At 39.4% G+C, this 16,408-nt stretch overlaps 1 protein-coding gene across 2 annotated transcripts in view; it reads left to right on the top strand.

Moving 5' to 3' along the window:
• The window catches only part of LOC119773607 (multiple C2 and transmembrane domain-containing protein 2-like), a 93,074-nt gene that overhangs the window by 60,146 nt on the left and 16,520 nt on the right, over positions 1 to 16,408 (top strand). For both annotated transcript variants that reach the window (XM_038270663.1, XM_038270664.1), the window contains 7 exons: positions 234 to 364; positions 9,936 to 10,122; positions 12,998 to 13,091; positions 13,186 to 13,288; positions 13,375 to 13,477; positions 13,648 to 13,749; positions 13,852 to 13,926. In XM_038270663.1, the coding sequence (XP_038126591.1) occupies positions 234 to 364; positions 9,936 to 10,122; positions 12,998 to 13,091; positions 13,186 to 13,288; positions 13,375 to 13,477; positions 13,648 to 13,749; positions 13,852 to 13,926 (795 nt within the window). The remainder of the gene's footprint in view (positions 1 to 233; positions 365 to 9,935; positions 10,123 to 12,997; positions 13,092 to 13,185; positions 13,289 to 13,374; positions 13,478 to 13,647; positions 13,750 to 13,851; positions 13,927 to 16,408) is intronic.

Consider the following 16,408-nt stretch of genomic DNA (forward strand, 5'->3'; position numbering starts at 1 on the left):
ATTTGTTTTAAGCCTCTTTCTGCATCCGCTCAGGCCACAAATGTACACAGGCTACACACTAAATCTTTCAAGTATTATGTATTCTCTAGAGAAAGCTGGCTGACTCTCAATGGCTCCTATCTTTATAAATACTAGAACAAAAACAAAGCACACCATCACTAATTGTTCTGTTGATGTTAGCTGAAGCAGGTCGGGCTGTTTTTGTTTACCTTTCATGTTCTCTTTTTATTCAGAATCACTGCAAAGTGGCCAATCCTCAGTGGAGAGAAAGATTCACCATGAAGCATTTCCTGAATGCTGCACAGATCCTGGAGGTGGAGCTGTGGTCCAAAGAATCCCGCAGGAATGAGGAGCGCTTGGCAACGTGAGTGACTGTTCTTCACTCTCTATGTGGGCCTATTTTCTGGCATTATTGTTAATATTATACAATAAATTCTTAAAAGTGTTTATTACACTGCCTTTCCTCCAATATCTTTAAATGAAATAAAGTGTAACTGACTGCCTTGAGATTTTAGTCAAACTCAGGGTTCCTCCATCGGTGGAGAAAACCTCAGTGAACAACATTATTTTAAGCGATGGTCGCAGCCCGGTGTTCAGGGAGAAACTCATTTAAGTTTGAATCAGGTTTAGGTTTGGAAAGGAGATCCATAAGCTTTAAATATTTCCCAGTGCTTGATTCAATCTATCTAAAATTAAAATTAAAACGTAAACATTTGTTTACTGCATACACTGGATTAAAATACTGGTAGTAAATCTTAAACTGATATAAATATCGTAGCTCTGCCTTCTCTATCATATGTTTTAACCTCACCCTAGAGATTCACTGTCTTACTACCCAGTGGGACCTCAGGTCATGGCCCAGTGGTAACATACTGTATGACCCCCTGGGTTAAGGTGCATTCAGAGCCTCATCCAAGCAGTAATACCATAAACGTTCTCTTCATCACCTTTTCTCCTTTTATTTCATGCTTCTAAGTCTCATATAATTTGATTATTGTGTAGCAATGTAGGTACTGATTGATTTAAAGGTACATGTCCAAAAAAGGAGAGAGCTAGATAACAGATAATAGAAAATCAAAGTTAGACTATCAGAGAAAAAAAAAAAAAAAATATATATATATTTATATATATATATATATATATATGCATGCGTATATATATATGTATACATATATATATATATATGCATACGTATATATACACTATATTGCCAAAAGTATTTGCTCACCCATCCAAATTATTGGAATCAGGTGTTCCAATCACTTCCATGGCCACAGGTGTATAAATTCAAGCACCTAGGCATGCAGACTGTTTTTACAAACATTTGTGAAAGAATGGGTCGCTCTCAGGAGCTCAGTGAATTCCAGCGTGGAACTGTGATAGGATGCCACCTGTGCAACAAATCCAGTCGTGAAATTTCCTCGCTCCTAAATATTCCACAGTCAACTGTCAGCTGTATTATAAGAAAATGGAAGTGTTTGGGAACGACAGCAACTCAGCCACGAAGTGGTAGGCCACGTAAACTGACGGAGCGGGGTCAGCGGATGCTGACGCGCATAGTGCGAAGAGGTCGCCAACTTTCTGCAGAGTCAATCACTACAGACCTCCAAACTTCATGTGGCCTTCAGATTAGCTCAAGAACAGTGCGCAGAGAGCTTCATGGAATGGGTTTCCATGGTCGAGCAGCTGCATCCAAGCCATACATCACCAAGTGCAATGCAAAGCGTCGGATGCGGTGGTGTAAAGCACGCCGCCACTGGACTCTAGAGCAGTGGAGACGCGTTCTCTGGAGTGACGAATCGCGCTTCTCCATCTGGCAATCTGATGGACGGGTCTGGGTTTGGCGGTTGCCAGGAGAACGGTACTTGTCTGACTGCATTGTGCCAAGTGTAAAGTTTGGTGGAGGGGGGATTATGGTGTGAGGTTGTTTTTCAGGAGCTGGGCTTGGCCCCTTAGTTCCAGTGAAAGGAACTCTGAATGCTTCAGCATACCAAGACATTTTGGACAATTCCATGCTCCCAACTTTGTGGGAACAGTTTGGAGCTGGCCCCTTCCTCTTCCAACATGACTGTGCACCAGTGCACAAAGCAAGGTCCATAAAGACATGGATGACAGAGTCTGGTGTGGATGAACTTGACTGGCCTGCACAGAGTCCTGACCTCAACCCGATAGAACACCTTTGGGATGAATTAGAGCGGAGACTGAGAGCCAGGCCTTCTCGTCCAACATCAGTGTGCGACCTCACAAATGCGCTTCTGGAAGAATGGTCAAAAATTCCCATAAACACACTCCTAAACCTTGTGGACAGCCTTCCCAGAAGAGTTGAAGCTGTTCTAGCTGCAAAGGGTGGACCGACGTCATATTGAACCCTATGGATTAGGAACGGGATGTCACTTAAGCTCATATGTGAGTCAAGGCAGGTGAGCAAATACTTTTGGCAATATAGTGTATATGTATACATATATATATATATATATATATATATGCATACGTATATATATGTATACATATATATATATATATATATATATATATATATATATATATATATATATATATATATATATATATATGCATACGTATATATATATGTATACATATATAAATACAGGTGCTGGTCATAAAATTAGAATATCATGAAAAAGTACATTGATTTCAGTAATTCCATTTAAAAAGTGAAACTTGTATATTATATTCATACATTACATACAAACTCATATATTTCAGATGTTTATTTTGTTTAATTTTGATGATTACAAATGACAACAAATGAAAATCTCAAATTCATCATATCAGAAAATTAGAATATTACTGAAGACCAATAAAAACAAAGGATTTATAGAAATGTTGGCCAACTGAAAAGTATGAACATGAAAAGTATGAGCATGTACAGCACTCAGTATTTAGTTGGGCCTCCTTTGGCCTGTATTACTGCAGCAATGCGGCGTGGCATGGAGTCGATCAGTCTGTGGCACTGCTCAGGTGTTATGATAGCCCAGGTTGCTCTAATAGTGGCTTTTAGCTCTTCTGAATTGTTGGGTCTGGTGTATTGCATCTTCTTCTTCACAATACCCCATAGATTTTCTATGGGGTTAAGGTCAGGAGAGTTTGCTGGCCAATTAAGAACAGGGATACCATGGTCCTTCAACCAGGTACTGGTAGCTTTGGCACTGTGTGCAGGTGCCAAGTCCTGTTGGAAAATGAAATCTGCATCTCCAAAAAGTTGGTCAGCTGCAGGAAGCATGAAGTGCTCTAAAACTTCCTGGTATGTGGCTGCGTTGACCCTGGACCTCAGAAAACACAATGGACCAACACCAGCAGATGACATGGCACCCCAAACCATCACTGACTGTGGAAACTTTACACTGGACTTCAAGCAACGTGGATGAAGTGCCTCTCTTCTTTTCCTCCAGACTCTGGGACCTTGATTTCCAAAGGAAATGCAAAATTTACTTTCATCAGAGAAGATGACTTTGGACCACTCACCAGCAGTCCAGTCCTGTTTCTCTTTAGCCCAGGCAAGACGCTTCTGACGCTGTCTGTGGTTCAAGAGTGGCTTGACACAAGGAATGCGACAGCAGAAACCCATGTCTTTCATACGTCTGTGTGTGGTGGTTCTTGAAGCACTCACTCCAGCTGCAGTCCACTCTTTGTGAATCTCCCCCACATTTTTGAATGGGTTTTGTTTCACAATCCTCTCCAGGGTGCGGTTATCTCTCTTGCTTGTACACTTTTTTCGACCACATCTTTTCCTTCCCTTCGCCTCTCTATTAATGTGCTTGGACACTGAGCTCTGTGAACAGCCAGCCTCTTTAGCGATGACCTTTTGTGTCTTGCCCTCCTTGTGCAAGGTGTCGATGGTCGTCTTTTGGACAACTGTCAAGTCAGCAGTCTTCCCCATGATTGTGTAGCCTCTAGAACTAGACTGAAAGACCATTTAAAGGCTTTTGCAGGTGGTTTGAGTTAATTAGCTGATTAGAGTGTGGCACCAGGGGCCATCAATTTTGAACCTTTTCACAATATTCTAATTTTCTGATATGATGAATTTGAGATTTTCATTTGTTGTCATTTGTAATCATCAAAATTAAACAAAATAAACATCTGAAATATATGAGTTTGTATGTAATGTATGAATATAATATACAAGTTTCACTTTTTAAATGGAATTACTGAAATCAATCTACTTTTTCATGATATTCTAATTTTATGACCAGCACCTGTATATACATATGCATACGTATATATATATGTATACATATATATATATATATATGCATACGTATATATATATGTATACATATATATATATATATATATATATATATATATATATATATATATATATATATATATATATATATATATATATGCATACGTATATATATATGTATACATACACTATATTGCCAAAAGTATTTGCTCACCTGCCTTGACTCACATATGAGCTTAAGTGACATCCCGTTCCTAATCCATAGGGTTCAATATGACGTCGGTCCACCCTTTGCAGCTAGAACAGCTTCAACTCTTCTGGGAAGGCTGTCCACAAGGTTTAGGAGTGTGTTTATGGGAATTTTTGACCATTCTTCCAGAAGCGCATTTGTGAGGTCGCACACTGATGTTGGACGAGAAGGCCTGGCTCTCAGTCTCCGCTCTAATTCATCCCAAAGGTGTTCTATCGGGTTGAGGTCAGGACTCTGTGCAGGCCAGTCAAGTTCATCCACACCAGACTCTGTCATCCATGTCTTTATGGACCTTGCTTTGTGCACTGGTGCACAGTCATGTTGGAAGAGGAAGGGGCCAGCTCCAAACTGTTCCCACAAAGTTGGGAGCATGGAATTGTCCAAAATGTCTTGGTATGCTGAAGCATTCAGAGTTCCTTTCACTGGAACTAAGGGGCCAAGCCCAGCTCCTGAAAAACAACCTCACACCATAATCCCCCCTCCACCAAACTTTACACTTGGCACAATGCAGTCAGACAAGTACCGTTCTCCTGGCAACCGCCAAACCCAGACCCGTCCATCAGATTGCCAGATGGAGAAGCGCGATTCGTCACTCCAGAGAACGCGTCTCCACTGCTCTAGAGTCCAGTGGCGGCGTGCTTTACACCACCGCATCCGACGCTTTGCATTGCACTTGGTGATGTATGGCTTGGATGCAGCTGCTCGACCATGGAAACCCATTCCATGAAGCTCTCTGCGCACTGTTCTTGAGCTAATCTGAAGGCCACATGAAGTTTGGAGGTCTGTAGTGATTGACTCTGCAGAAAGTTGGCGACCTCTTCGCACTATGCGCGTCAGCATCCGCTGACCCCGCTCCGTCAGTTTACGTGGCCTACCACTTCGTGGCTGAGTTGCTGTCGTTCCCAAACACTTCCATTTTCTTATAATACAGCTGACAGTTGACTGTGGAATATTTAGGAGCGAGGAAATTTCACGACTGGATTTGTTGCACAGGTGGCATCCTATCACAGTTCCACGCTGGAATTCACTGAGCTCCTGAGAGCGACCCATTCTTTCACAAATGTTTGTAAAAATAGTCTGCATGCCTAGGTGCTTGAATTTATACACCTGTGGCCATGGAAGTGATTGGAACACCTGATTCCAATAATTTGGATGGGTGAGCAAATACTTTTGGCAATATAGTGTATATATGTATACATATATGTATACATATATATATACGTATGCATATATATGTATACATATATATATATATACGTATGCATATATATATATATATATGTATGCATATATATATATACGTATGCATATATATATATATATATGCATACGTATATATATATGTATGCATATATATATATATATATATATGCATATATATATATATATATATATATGCATACGTATATATATATATATATATATATATATATATATGCATACGTATATATATATATATATATATATATATATATATGCATACGTATATATATATACATATGCATACGTATATATATATATGTATACATATATATATATATATATATATGCATACGTATATATATATGTATACATATATATATATATATATATGCATACGTATATATATATATGTATACATATATATATATATATATATATATATATGCATACGTATATATACACTATATTGCCAAAAGTATTTGCTCACCCATCCAAATTATTGGAATCAGGTGTTCCAATCACTTCCATGGCCACAGGTGTATAAATTCAAGCACCTAGGCATGCAGACTGTTTTTACAAACATTTGTGAAAGAATGGGTCGCTCTCAGGAGCTCAGTGAATTCCAGCGTGGAACTGTGATAGGATGCCACCTGTGCAACAAATCCAGTCGTGAAATTTCCTCGCTCCTAAATATTCCACAGTCAACTGTCAGCTGTATTATAAGAAAATGGAAGTGTTTGGGAACGACAGCAACTCAGCCACGAAGTGGTAGGCCACGTAAACTGACGGAGCGGGGTCAGCGGATGCTGAAGCGCATAGTGCGAAGAGGTCGCCAACTTTCTGCAGAGTCAATCACTACAGACCTCCAAACTTCATGTGGCCTTCAGATTAGCTCAAGAACAGTGCGCAGAGAGCTTCATGGAATGGGTTTCCATGGTCGAGCAGCTGCATCCAAGCCATACATCACCAAGTGCAATGCAAAGCGTCGGATGCGGTGGTGTAAAGCACGCCGCCACTGGACTCTAGAGCAGTGGAGACGCGTTCTCTGGAGTGACGAATCGCGCTTCTCCATCTGGCAATCTGATGGACGGGTCTGGGTTTGGCGGTTGCCAGGAGAACGGTACTTGTCTGACTGCATTGTGCCAAGTGTAAAGTTTGGTGGAGGGGGGATTATGGTGTGGGGTTGTTTTTCAGGAGCTGGGCTTGGCCCCTTAGTTCCAGTGAAAGGAACTCTGAATGCTTCAGCATACCAAGACATTTTGGACAATTCCATGCTCCCAACTTTGTGGGAACAGTTTGGAGCTGGCCCCTTCCTCTTCCAACATGACTGTCCACCAGTGCACAAAGCAAGGTCCATAAAGACATGGATGACAGAGTCTGGTGTGGATGAACTTGACTGGCCTGCACAGAGTCCTGACCTCAACCCGATAGAACACCTTTGGGATGAATTAGAGCGGAGACTGAGAGCCAGGCCTTCTCGTCCAACATCAGTGTGCGACCTCACAAATGCGCTTCTGGAAGAATGGTCCAAAATTCCCATAAACACACTCCTAAACCTTGTGGACAGCCTTCCCAGAAGAGTTGAAGCTGTTCTAGCTGCAAAGGGTGGACCGACGTCATATTGAACCCTATGGATTAGGAACGGGATGTCACTTAAGCTCATATGTGAGTCAAGGCAGGTGAGCAAATACTTTTGGCAATATAGTGTATATGTATACATATATATATATATATATATATATATATATATATATATATATATATATATATATATATATATATATATATATGCATACGTATATATATATGTATACATATATATATATATATATGCATACGTATATATATATGTATACATATATATATATATATATGCATACGTATATATATATGCATACATATATATATATGTATACATATATATATATATATATATATATATGCATACGTATATATATATATATATATATGTATACGTATATATATTAGTGCTGTCACTCGATTAAATTTTTTTAATCGCGATTAATCGCATCAATGCCTGAGTTAACTCGCGATTAATCGCATTTTAATCGCAAATTCTTTTTCTGATTGAAAATCATTAAAATACCCTCGATGACATACAAAAAATACATACAGGCTAGGTTTGTGCCAATGTTCTTTTTTTAAAATGAAAACAGGTCACAGACACTGATTTATGCCATAGAAACATATGGCAAGAAGATGGGGAGGCATGTAGCAAAAAATAACAAATATGTAGCCAAAAAAAAGGCCCTGAAAACAGGCTGATGTAAAAGACAGTCTTTACAGTTAATACAGTGTTTTGAACAAAGACAAGCATTTTACCCTACTGCTATAAAATGTAGTACAGTTAACATTAGATGTTAATTAACCAAGATAATAATGAACAATTTTCAATCAATACATCAAAATCAATAGACCGACATCACTAGATGGAGGTAGTCTATGCTCTAGAAAGTTACTTTTCAGCCTCTTAACAAAAATGAGAACACACCCAACACACACACACACACACACACACACGATACCGACCTGTGGCGTACACAGACAGCAAGAGTGCCGTAGCAGATTCCATTTCACCTCAGTAATCTGTTTTCTCAGCGTATTTCAGGTTGCTACTAGTTACCAGACACTCAACTTGTTTGTTGGTGGTGGGGCTTAAAGAAAAGGCACTAGCGTCACCCAGTGTATGAGCGTCTTTTTCCCTTGAGGAGCTCCGCTCTCGAAGCCTATGAGAAATGCATAGACTGGGGGAAAATAGCCCCGCCTTCCCGCAGGCTGCAGCGGGATGTACTTGGAAAATTGTACCATAAAACCACATAGCGTTAATCTCATGTTAAAAAAATTATCGCCGTTAAAATGGCCTCGCGTTAACACGATAATAACGCGATAATTTTGACAGCACTAATACATATATATATATATATATATATATATATATATTTATACGTATATATATATTTATACGTATATATATATATATTTATACGTATATATATATATATTTATACGTATATATATATATATTTATACGTATATATATATATATTTATACGTATATATATATATATATATATATATATATATATATATATATATATATATATATATATATATATATATATATATATATATATATATATATATTTATACGTATATATATATTTATAAGTATATATATATATTTATACGTATATATATATATTTATACGTATATATATATATATATATGTATATATATATATATATCTAAAGTGTGTGTATATATATATATATATATATATATATATATATATATATATATATATATATATATATATATATATATGTGTGTGTACATATACGTGTATATATATATATATACCGTAAATTCTCTAATATTGGCCTGTATTCCAATAGCGGCCGGGACTCTAACATTGGCCGGTCTCGCTGTCAGAGGAGGTAAATAATGGCCGGTCTCTCATACAGGCCGGGGCTATAAACGTTTTTTCTGGGCATACCTCAACATTATACTTGTGGTAGTAAGTAACATACAAGTACCACAGCCCTGCGCTGCTGGACGACAGGCCCTGACTGCTGCCCGTCTGCGCGAGGAAGAGAACAGACACGCAGCAGAACATGAGGAGGAGCGCCAGTGATGAGGAGATTGAAGGGAGAGATGAAGAGGAGGAGGAAACTGAGGAGGAGGATTAAACAGAATTGGAGGATTTTTTTTTTCTTTTTTACTTCAAACCAAGCGAGACATGGTAACTGTACTTTTTCAATAAATGAACCTAGTGTTTTATAGGTTCAAATAGACACAAAATCTCATTTTTATTCATTCCACTGGTAGTCTGTTTTGCTCAAATAGCAATAGGGGCCTGTCTCTAATTCTGGCCTCTTTCCAATAAAGGCCTGGACCGCGATGCACTTGAGTGAAATAAAGGCCCGGGCCTATATTAGAGGATTTACGGTATATATATATATATAAACGTTATTATATTTAGTTTTTGTGTCTGTATGTTATGATCATTTTTAATTTTTAATACTTTTTAAAACTGCTGCACATTCACTTAAATCCCCAAGTATTGATTTGTATAGTTATTTTCTTAGCTTACACTGTTTGATCTTTGCTAAAGTAGACTACACGCTACTGTTGGTTGATCTAACTCTATAAACAGAAAGCGCAGATATGGATTCTGTCTTTTTTTTGAGTAGGTGGACCGATTTAACATTATGGAACGGCGCTGTGTATGTCTGTGTGTGTCTGCACAGGTGTGAGGTGGACCTGTCCCAGATGCCTTTCAATATGCAGCAGTGTTTCAGACCCAACCTGAGCTCCAGCAGAGGATCCTTGGTCTTCCTGATCACACTAAAAGCCTGCAGCGGCGTTTCCATCTCTGACATCAACGCCGCGCCGCTTGATGAACCTCTAGAACGACAGAACCAGCTGGAGAATTATGTCAGTATTCAAACTGTCCGCTCACCTGGTGTTAACACCCTCCATTCAAAGCACCTCTGTAATGTCTCAGAGGGACTCAGCTAGTTTTTTCAACACTCTTTCTTGTTTCTTTGTCTTTATTTTATTTTTTTTCCGGATTTTCAGCCCGAATACGATATGAACAAATTTCCATTTTTTAAAGTACTATAATCAACCGTGTTCAGGAAATTTTTACTCCCATAGGGGTTGGTTACTAATTTAATAAGGAGCATAGGCCAAAATTTTCCATGTAATTCCCATTTAGACTCTTTGCTTAGCACAGTTAGCATAAATACAGCGTACAGCAAGCAGCTCTGGGCGCAAACCCTGACCAAGGAACTTTTCTGTATAAATGCTGCATGTCCTCCTGGTTTGTCCAAAACAATATGAACGTTGGGTTGATTGGTCTCTCAAAATTGCCCTGGGTGTGTGTGTGTGTGTGTGTGGTCTTGTTTTACCTACAATGTGAGGGAAATATTTAGAAAAATACAAAATTACATATGAGGACATTCAACTGGTCCCTATATGGTAAAGTTCTGTTCTTTGAGTTAGGGTTAGGTTTAGGATTAAGGTGTGAATTCAGTTTAGGTTAGGATTAGGTTCATCTTGGTAATAGTTAGGGTTAGGGTAAGGGTCTGGGTTAGGCCATATAAAATGAATGCAAGTCAATGAAATGTCCTCATATGTCATGAAAACAAAGCTGTGTGTGTGTGCATGGTTGTCTGGTCTGTGTGACGCCCTATAATGGATTAGCAGCCTGTACTCCATGACCCTGAAGGGCACGCTGGTCTAGAAAATGGATAAATTGCTTTTGGATCCCTTTCTTAAAGGCATACTATGCAACATTTTTCAGTTAATTATTGTGTTCCATGACGTTTTGGATGATTAAATGAGTCATTTTAGGTCGAACAAAGGTTTTCTCTGCCGCCCTGGTGGTCTGTGGGGGAAATACCGTACTTGCAATTGCAGGAGCCCTCGGCCCGCACCCACAGGCTCAGAAGTCTCGTGCATCGCGAGAGTCGGTCTTGCTTTACGGCGAGAACTGCTACACGCCCCCAGTGAAAGGCATGCTCGTTGCTAGCGCAGTGGCGATATTTGTGCAGTTATCATGGCGGAACAAGCGAGAAAACAGCGAAATTTTCAAACTCGAAAATTGGAACAAAATAGTCACTTACCGCAGTAGACATGGTGATTCGTTGCGTTCGCCTGTCTGCTAAACTCAAAACAACCGCGCCTGGCTTGACGGAGAAACCAGGAGAACAGCTGTGCATATTTACGACAGTGCACTTTTACTTTCGCCCTCTGGGGGGAGCCTCGCTGGAAAATCAACACCGGTTGCATAGTATACCTTTAAATGTATATATTCATTTGATTGTATATATAAATACCTTATAGTTTAACATATATAGCCTAAACTAATTTATGTCTGTCCCTAGCTGGACATTCGGTTGCATAAAATAAACAAGATGCAGGATTTGAAATGCAAATATAAAACAAAATGTAGGCATAAACTCATTCAGAACAGGGATGACTTCCATTACTGTTAAGAGGAAGAATTAGTCAGTCAGTGATGACCTCATAGCTGCTCCTACTCGGAAGTAACCAAACCACACGTTAATGTTAAGTTCTGCAGGAAGGAAGCTCCACATGTTAACTCCTCGTACGGAGAACGCTGTTTGGCTCAGAGATGTTTCACATAAGAGTACGGCTTAGCAATATATATAAAACAATTATGGAGATTATTAAAAGGCATATAAGATGAGACTAAATTATTATTATTATTAAGATGCTCTACGTTGTCATATTCATCATAGACGCAGTTCTCCTTTTTTCTTCCTCATTTAGGGTTAGGGTTGCTGAACTTCCTGTAGCTTCGCCTCCCTCCCCGTCTCAACACCTCACTTCTTCATGCGTTTTTAGGAGGATTAATGTTTAGTTTATGCCAGTATGTTATTTATTAGCCATTTCAATTTGCCTGCATTTTATCTGGAACAAAGCTTTGATTCAACGGTTTTATTTTATCAGTGCGAAAAAAGAAGCAAAATGGAAATATATTATTTATTGTTATGCAGATATAAACAGTTATTGGAATATTATTTATGCCCCATATCACCCAGTTCTACCAAAGAATCATTAAATTAATTAATTAGTAACAATTATTGCTTAAAATAATGTTTCACAGGCGACAGCATCTGCTTAGAAATTGATTTTTTACCAGCAGCCGTTCTTCAATTCAGATGACTTACTATATAGTTTGTAATAAAATCAACCTAAAGCTGACAATGTCCTTCTAGAGAAGTTCCTTCATAGAAATCAGGAGCATGCAAAAATCAGAGTCCAGGATCAACAAGTTGGTAAACTATACTTGAAGGTGGTTCTTAAAGACAAAAAGAGGCAAAATACTGTTTTGGATAAAACTCTCTGTTACAATCCGCTTAAATGTTGTTGGGTAAAGCTTTCGCGTTAACTATTACAGGGGTTTGACTGTCAGATTTGCTAGGCTGGTTACACTTAATGCCTAAAAGTATGAGCCGACTTGCAGGGACTTGAATCCTGCTTGTAATCTGAGTATTTATTTGGGTTGACTGTTGTGTCCCATGTGTTGTGAAAACTTGTTCTGATTGAGGGTTTGGTCGAAGAAGTGAGGTGAAGGAGAGAGACCTTAGTAACATGTCTCAACCAATAGGAGCAGGACGTATGATGGGTTTGTTCTTGTTTGTGTATGTGATGAAACAAAAAACTCCAAAGTAATTTAAAGTATTTTTGGTTTATGCCTTTATTTGTGTTTTTTTTATTTTATTTTATTTGAATCAGTTATGCTTCTAAAGTTCTCCCTGTCTTCTTTTTGTCTCTTTAGTGTTTAAAAAGATCCCTAAAGAACCTCCGGGATGTCGGTTTGCTTCAAGTCAAAGTCATCAAGGCTTCAGACCTGATTGCTGCAGATTTGAATGGTAATTACATGTTTGGGTTTTATTTTCACATTTGCCATCGATTTTTTTCCCCAGGAGCTTTTGTTTTTTTAGCCTCGTTTGTTCTTGTCTTCAGGGAAAAGCGACCCATTCTGCGTGTTGGAGCTGGGCAATGACAGACTGCAGACCTACACAGTCTCTAAGAACCTCAATCCAGAGTGGAACCAAGTCTTCACTCTGTTAGTTTCTTTACTAGTTCAAAAAAGAAACAGGATTCTTTTCTCTGGTGTGTTGATACCTGACCCCTCCTTTTATTTCTTTACAGGCCTGTCAAAGACATTCATGATGTTCTCATGGTGTCCGTCTTTGATGACGACGGTGACAAGCCGCCAGACTTTCTGGGAAAAGTTGCCATTCCACTGCTTTCGGTAAACTCCAACTCTGTTGCAGACCAATCTATTTACACTTTGGGCCTAAATTAAAGTGAAGAGGGGGATAACACCTTAGTGTGTTGAAGACTTGCTAAGATGTAATCCAGCCTGACTGCCGGTCAGGTTCATGGCTGAGTTCAGCACCTAATGCCCTTTCTGTCCTGCAGATCCAAAGGAGACATCAGTTTGCCTACCCGCTGAAGAAGGAGGACTTGGACAGACTGTCAAAGGGGTCCATTACTCTAGAGCTGGAGGTTATTTTTAACCCTGTAAGTGAAAGTTCACTCTGTAGCGAAGGACACAATGAAATGTGAAGGAACTCTTTGAAGCACAAGCTTGATGCTGTCCGCTTCTCTGCTTTTTTTTGTCAGATCAAAGCAAGTATAAGAACCTTCCAGCCTAAAGAGAGAGGATACATGGAGGATAATCTGAAATTTTCCAAAAAGGTTTGTTCCAACTATTCGATTAGATTTTGAAATAATAATTCACCTGCAGACACACATTGCCTCCACGGTACATTGCTAAGGAATTTAAACCAATGAATAAAGTGGCTTATGGATGATTTCAGTCCTTTGAAGTCTTGATAGTTGTACAGTATGTTGGCATCTGTCTCTTTAAATGCCTGAGAATAATTTAAAATAATTATTTAATCTCTAAGAAGGACAGGTTTCTCTCCTTGGAGATGAATATCCTCAGGCTTGAATTTTACTTCATTTAATTTTCAAACTACCCTGCTTCCCTTCTATCCTGTAGAGGAAAAGAAACAACCCCATAGCATGATGCTGCCATTAATATGTTTCACAATGGGGATGGTAGAAGAAAAAAGTTAATTTTTTTTTATAGTATTTTGCATTTTGTCTCATCTTTAAACCTTACTCCACATATTCACTGCATCCTCTTTATAACTCATTGTGAAACATTTATATGATTTTGTAACTTTCATTCATTTTTTCCTTTCATTAATTTTTCGATAAAGGCCAGATTGTGGATTTTATGACCGACATCATATTGACAGAAGGAATAAATCACTATTTTCCTGCAATAAAATCCCAGTCTTTAACCAAAAGATTTTCCTTTAAAAGAGTGTTACTCTAAAAAACAAAAATGGGGTAAAATGCACCGTAATGTCAGGTGAGCAGCCTTTCTAATCACGCTAGAACTGGATTTATTTATATGTGACAGTTTGCTGAATTAAGATAATAGAAATGTGTTGTAATTTTAAAGAGATAAAGCACACTGTGTCAAGAGCGTTTGTAAATGCGTGATTTTTCAGTAAATTAAAAAAATTCTGCAAACACAAAAAATTAAATTGTTATGTTTAGAAGAAAGGCTGCAGCCTGGAAAGTGGAAACTAGCTCCACTTCAAATAAGTGCTCCAGACCAGCAGGATGAGATGAACTTTGACTCATGTAGAGCCAGATTCTACGTCCAGACCCACAGTAGACATGTTTCTATGAACCTTTTTATTTGTGCATTTTTAAAGTATTGTTTTGTCCACCCCTCCCTCTGCTTCATCGTATTGATCACCAAGCTCTACATCAGCTGTTGGTAGAACGGACAATCCAAGTCCAATCGGATGGTTACAATATTACTGGACCGCAAATTTGTATTTCATCGCATCTAGAATACGATCATATCTGAAATAATTCATTCAAGCAGTTTCTTCGTGATTTCGAGCAAACATACCTGAAAAATTCTGGCCATTTTGTGCTCTAAAGCCAGAACCGCTGGATTTATACTGAGGTTATCGCTCACTGTACAACTGGTTCCTGTTTGTGGACTTCAAAAGGCAAACAGATGTTGCATTCTATTTTTGGGAGGATAACTTATTAATGAAATACATATTTATGACATTTTACTTTAAGATGAATGTTTGATGGAAGTTTAAAAAAAATTTGACATTCACCTTTATAACACAACTATTAAATGCTTTGTGATGCCTTATGACATAAATCCTTATAAGAAATGTTGAAAATGTAAAAAAAAGAAAATAAAATATATATATATATATATATATATATATATATATATATATATATATATATATATATATATATATATATATATATATATATATATATTTATTACAGGGTAGTGGTGGCCTAGTGGCTTTATGCCCCTGGTAGGGTCACCCAAGGCAGACAGGTCCTAGGTGAGGAACCAGACAAAGCGCAGCCCGAAGACCCCTATGATGAACACAATATTTGGATTCAGCGTTCCCTCGCCCGGACGCGGGTCACCGGGGCCCCACTCTGGAGCCAGGCCTGGAGGGGGGGCACGATGGCGAGCGCCTGGTGGCCGGGCTTTTACCCATGGGGCCCGGCCGGGCTCAGCCCGAAGAGGAAACAAGGGTCCCCCCTTACATGGGCCCACCACCCGTGAGAGGGGCCATAGGGGTCGGGTGCAATGTGTGTTGGGTGGCGGCCGGGGGAGGGGACCCTGGCGGTCCGATCCTCGGCTGCAGAAGCTGGCTCTTGGGACGTGGAATGTCACCTCGCTGGTGGGGAAAGAGCCGGAGCTAGTGTGTGAGGCTGAGAGGTTCCGGCTAGAAATAGTCGGTCTCACCTCAACACATGGTTCTGGTTCTGGAACCAGTCTCCTTGAGAGGGGCTGGACATACTTCCACTCTGGAGTTGCCCACGGTGAGAGGCGCCGGGCAGGAGTGGGCATACTTGTTGCCCCCCATCTCGGTGCCTGTACGTTGGGGTTTACCCCGGTGAACGAGAGGGTAGCCTCCCTCCGCCTACGGGTGGGGGGACGGGTTCTGACTGTTGTCTGTGCTTACGGGCCGAACAACAGTTCAGATTACCCACCCTTCTTGGAGTCCTTAGAGGGGGTACTGGAGGGTGCCCCTCCTGGGGATTCCCTTGTTCTGCTGGGAGACTTCAACGCTCACGTGGGCAATGACAGTGAGACCTGGAGGGGCGT

This window comes from Cyprinodon tularosa, unplaced genomic scaffold (assembly GCF_016077235.1).
Source record: "Cyprinodon tularosa strain WSP-4 unplaced genomic scaffold, ASM1607723v1 ctg770, whole genome shotgun sequence".
In the NCBI taxonomy this organism is placed as follows: domain Eukaryota; kingdom Metazoa; phylum Chordata; class Actinopteri; order Cyprinodontiformes; family Cyprinodontidae; genus Cyprinodon; species Cyprinodon tularosa.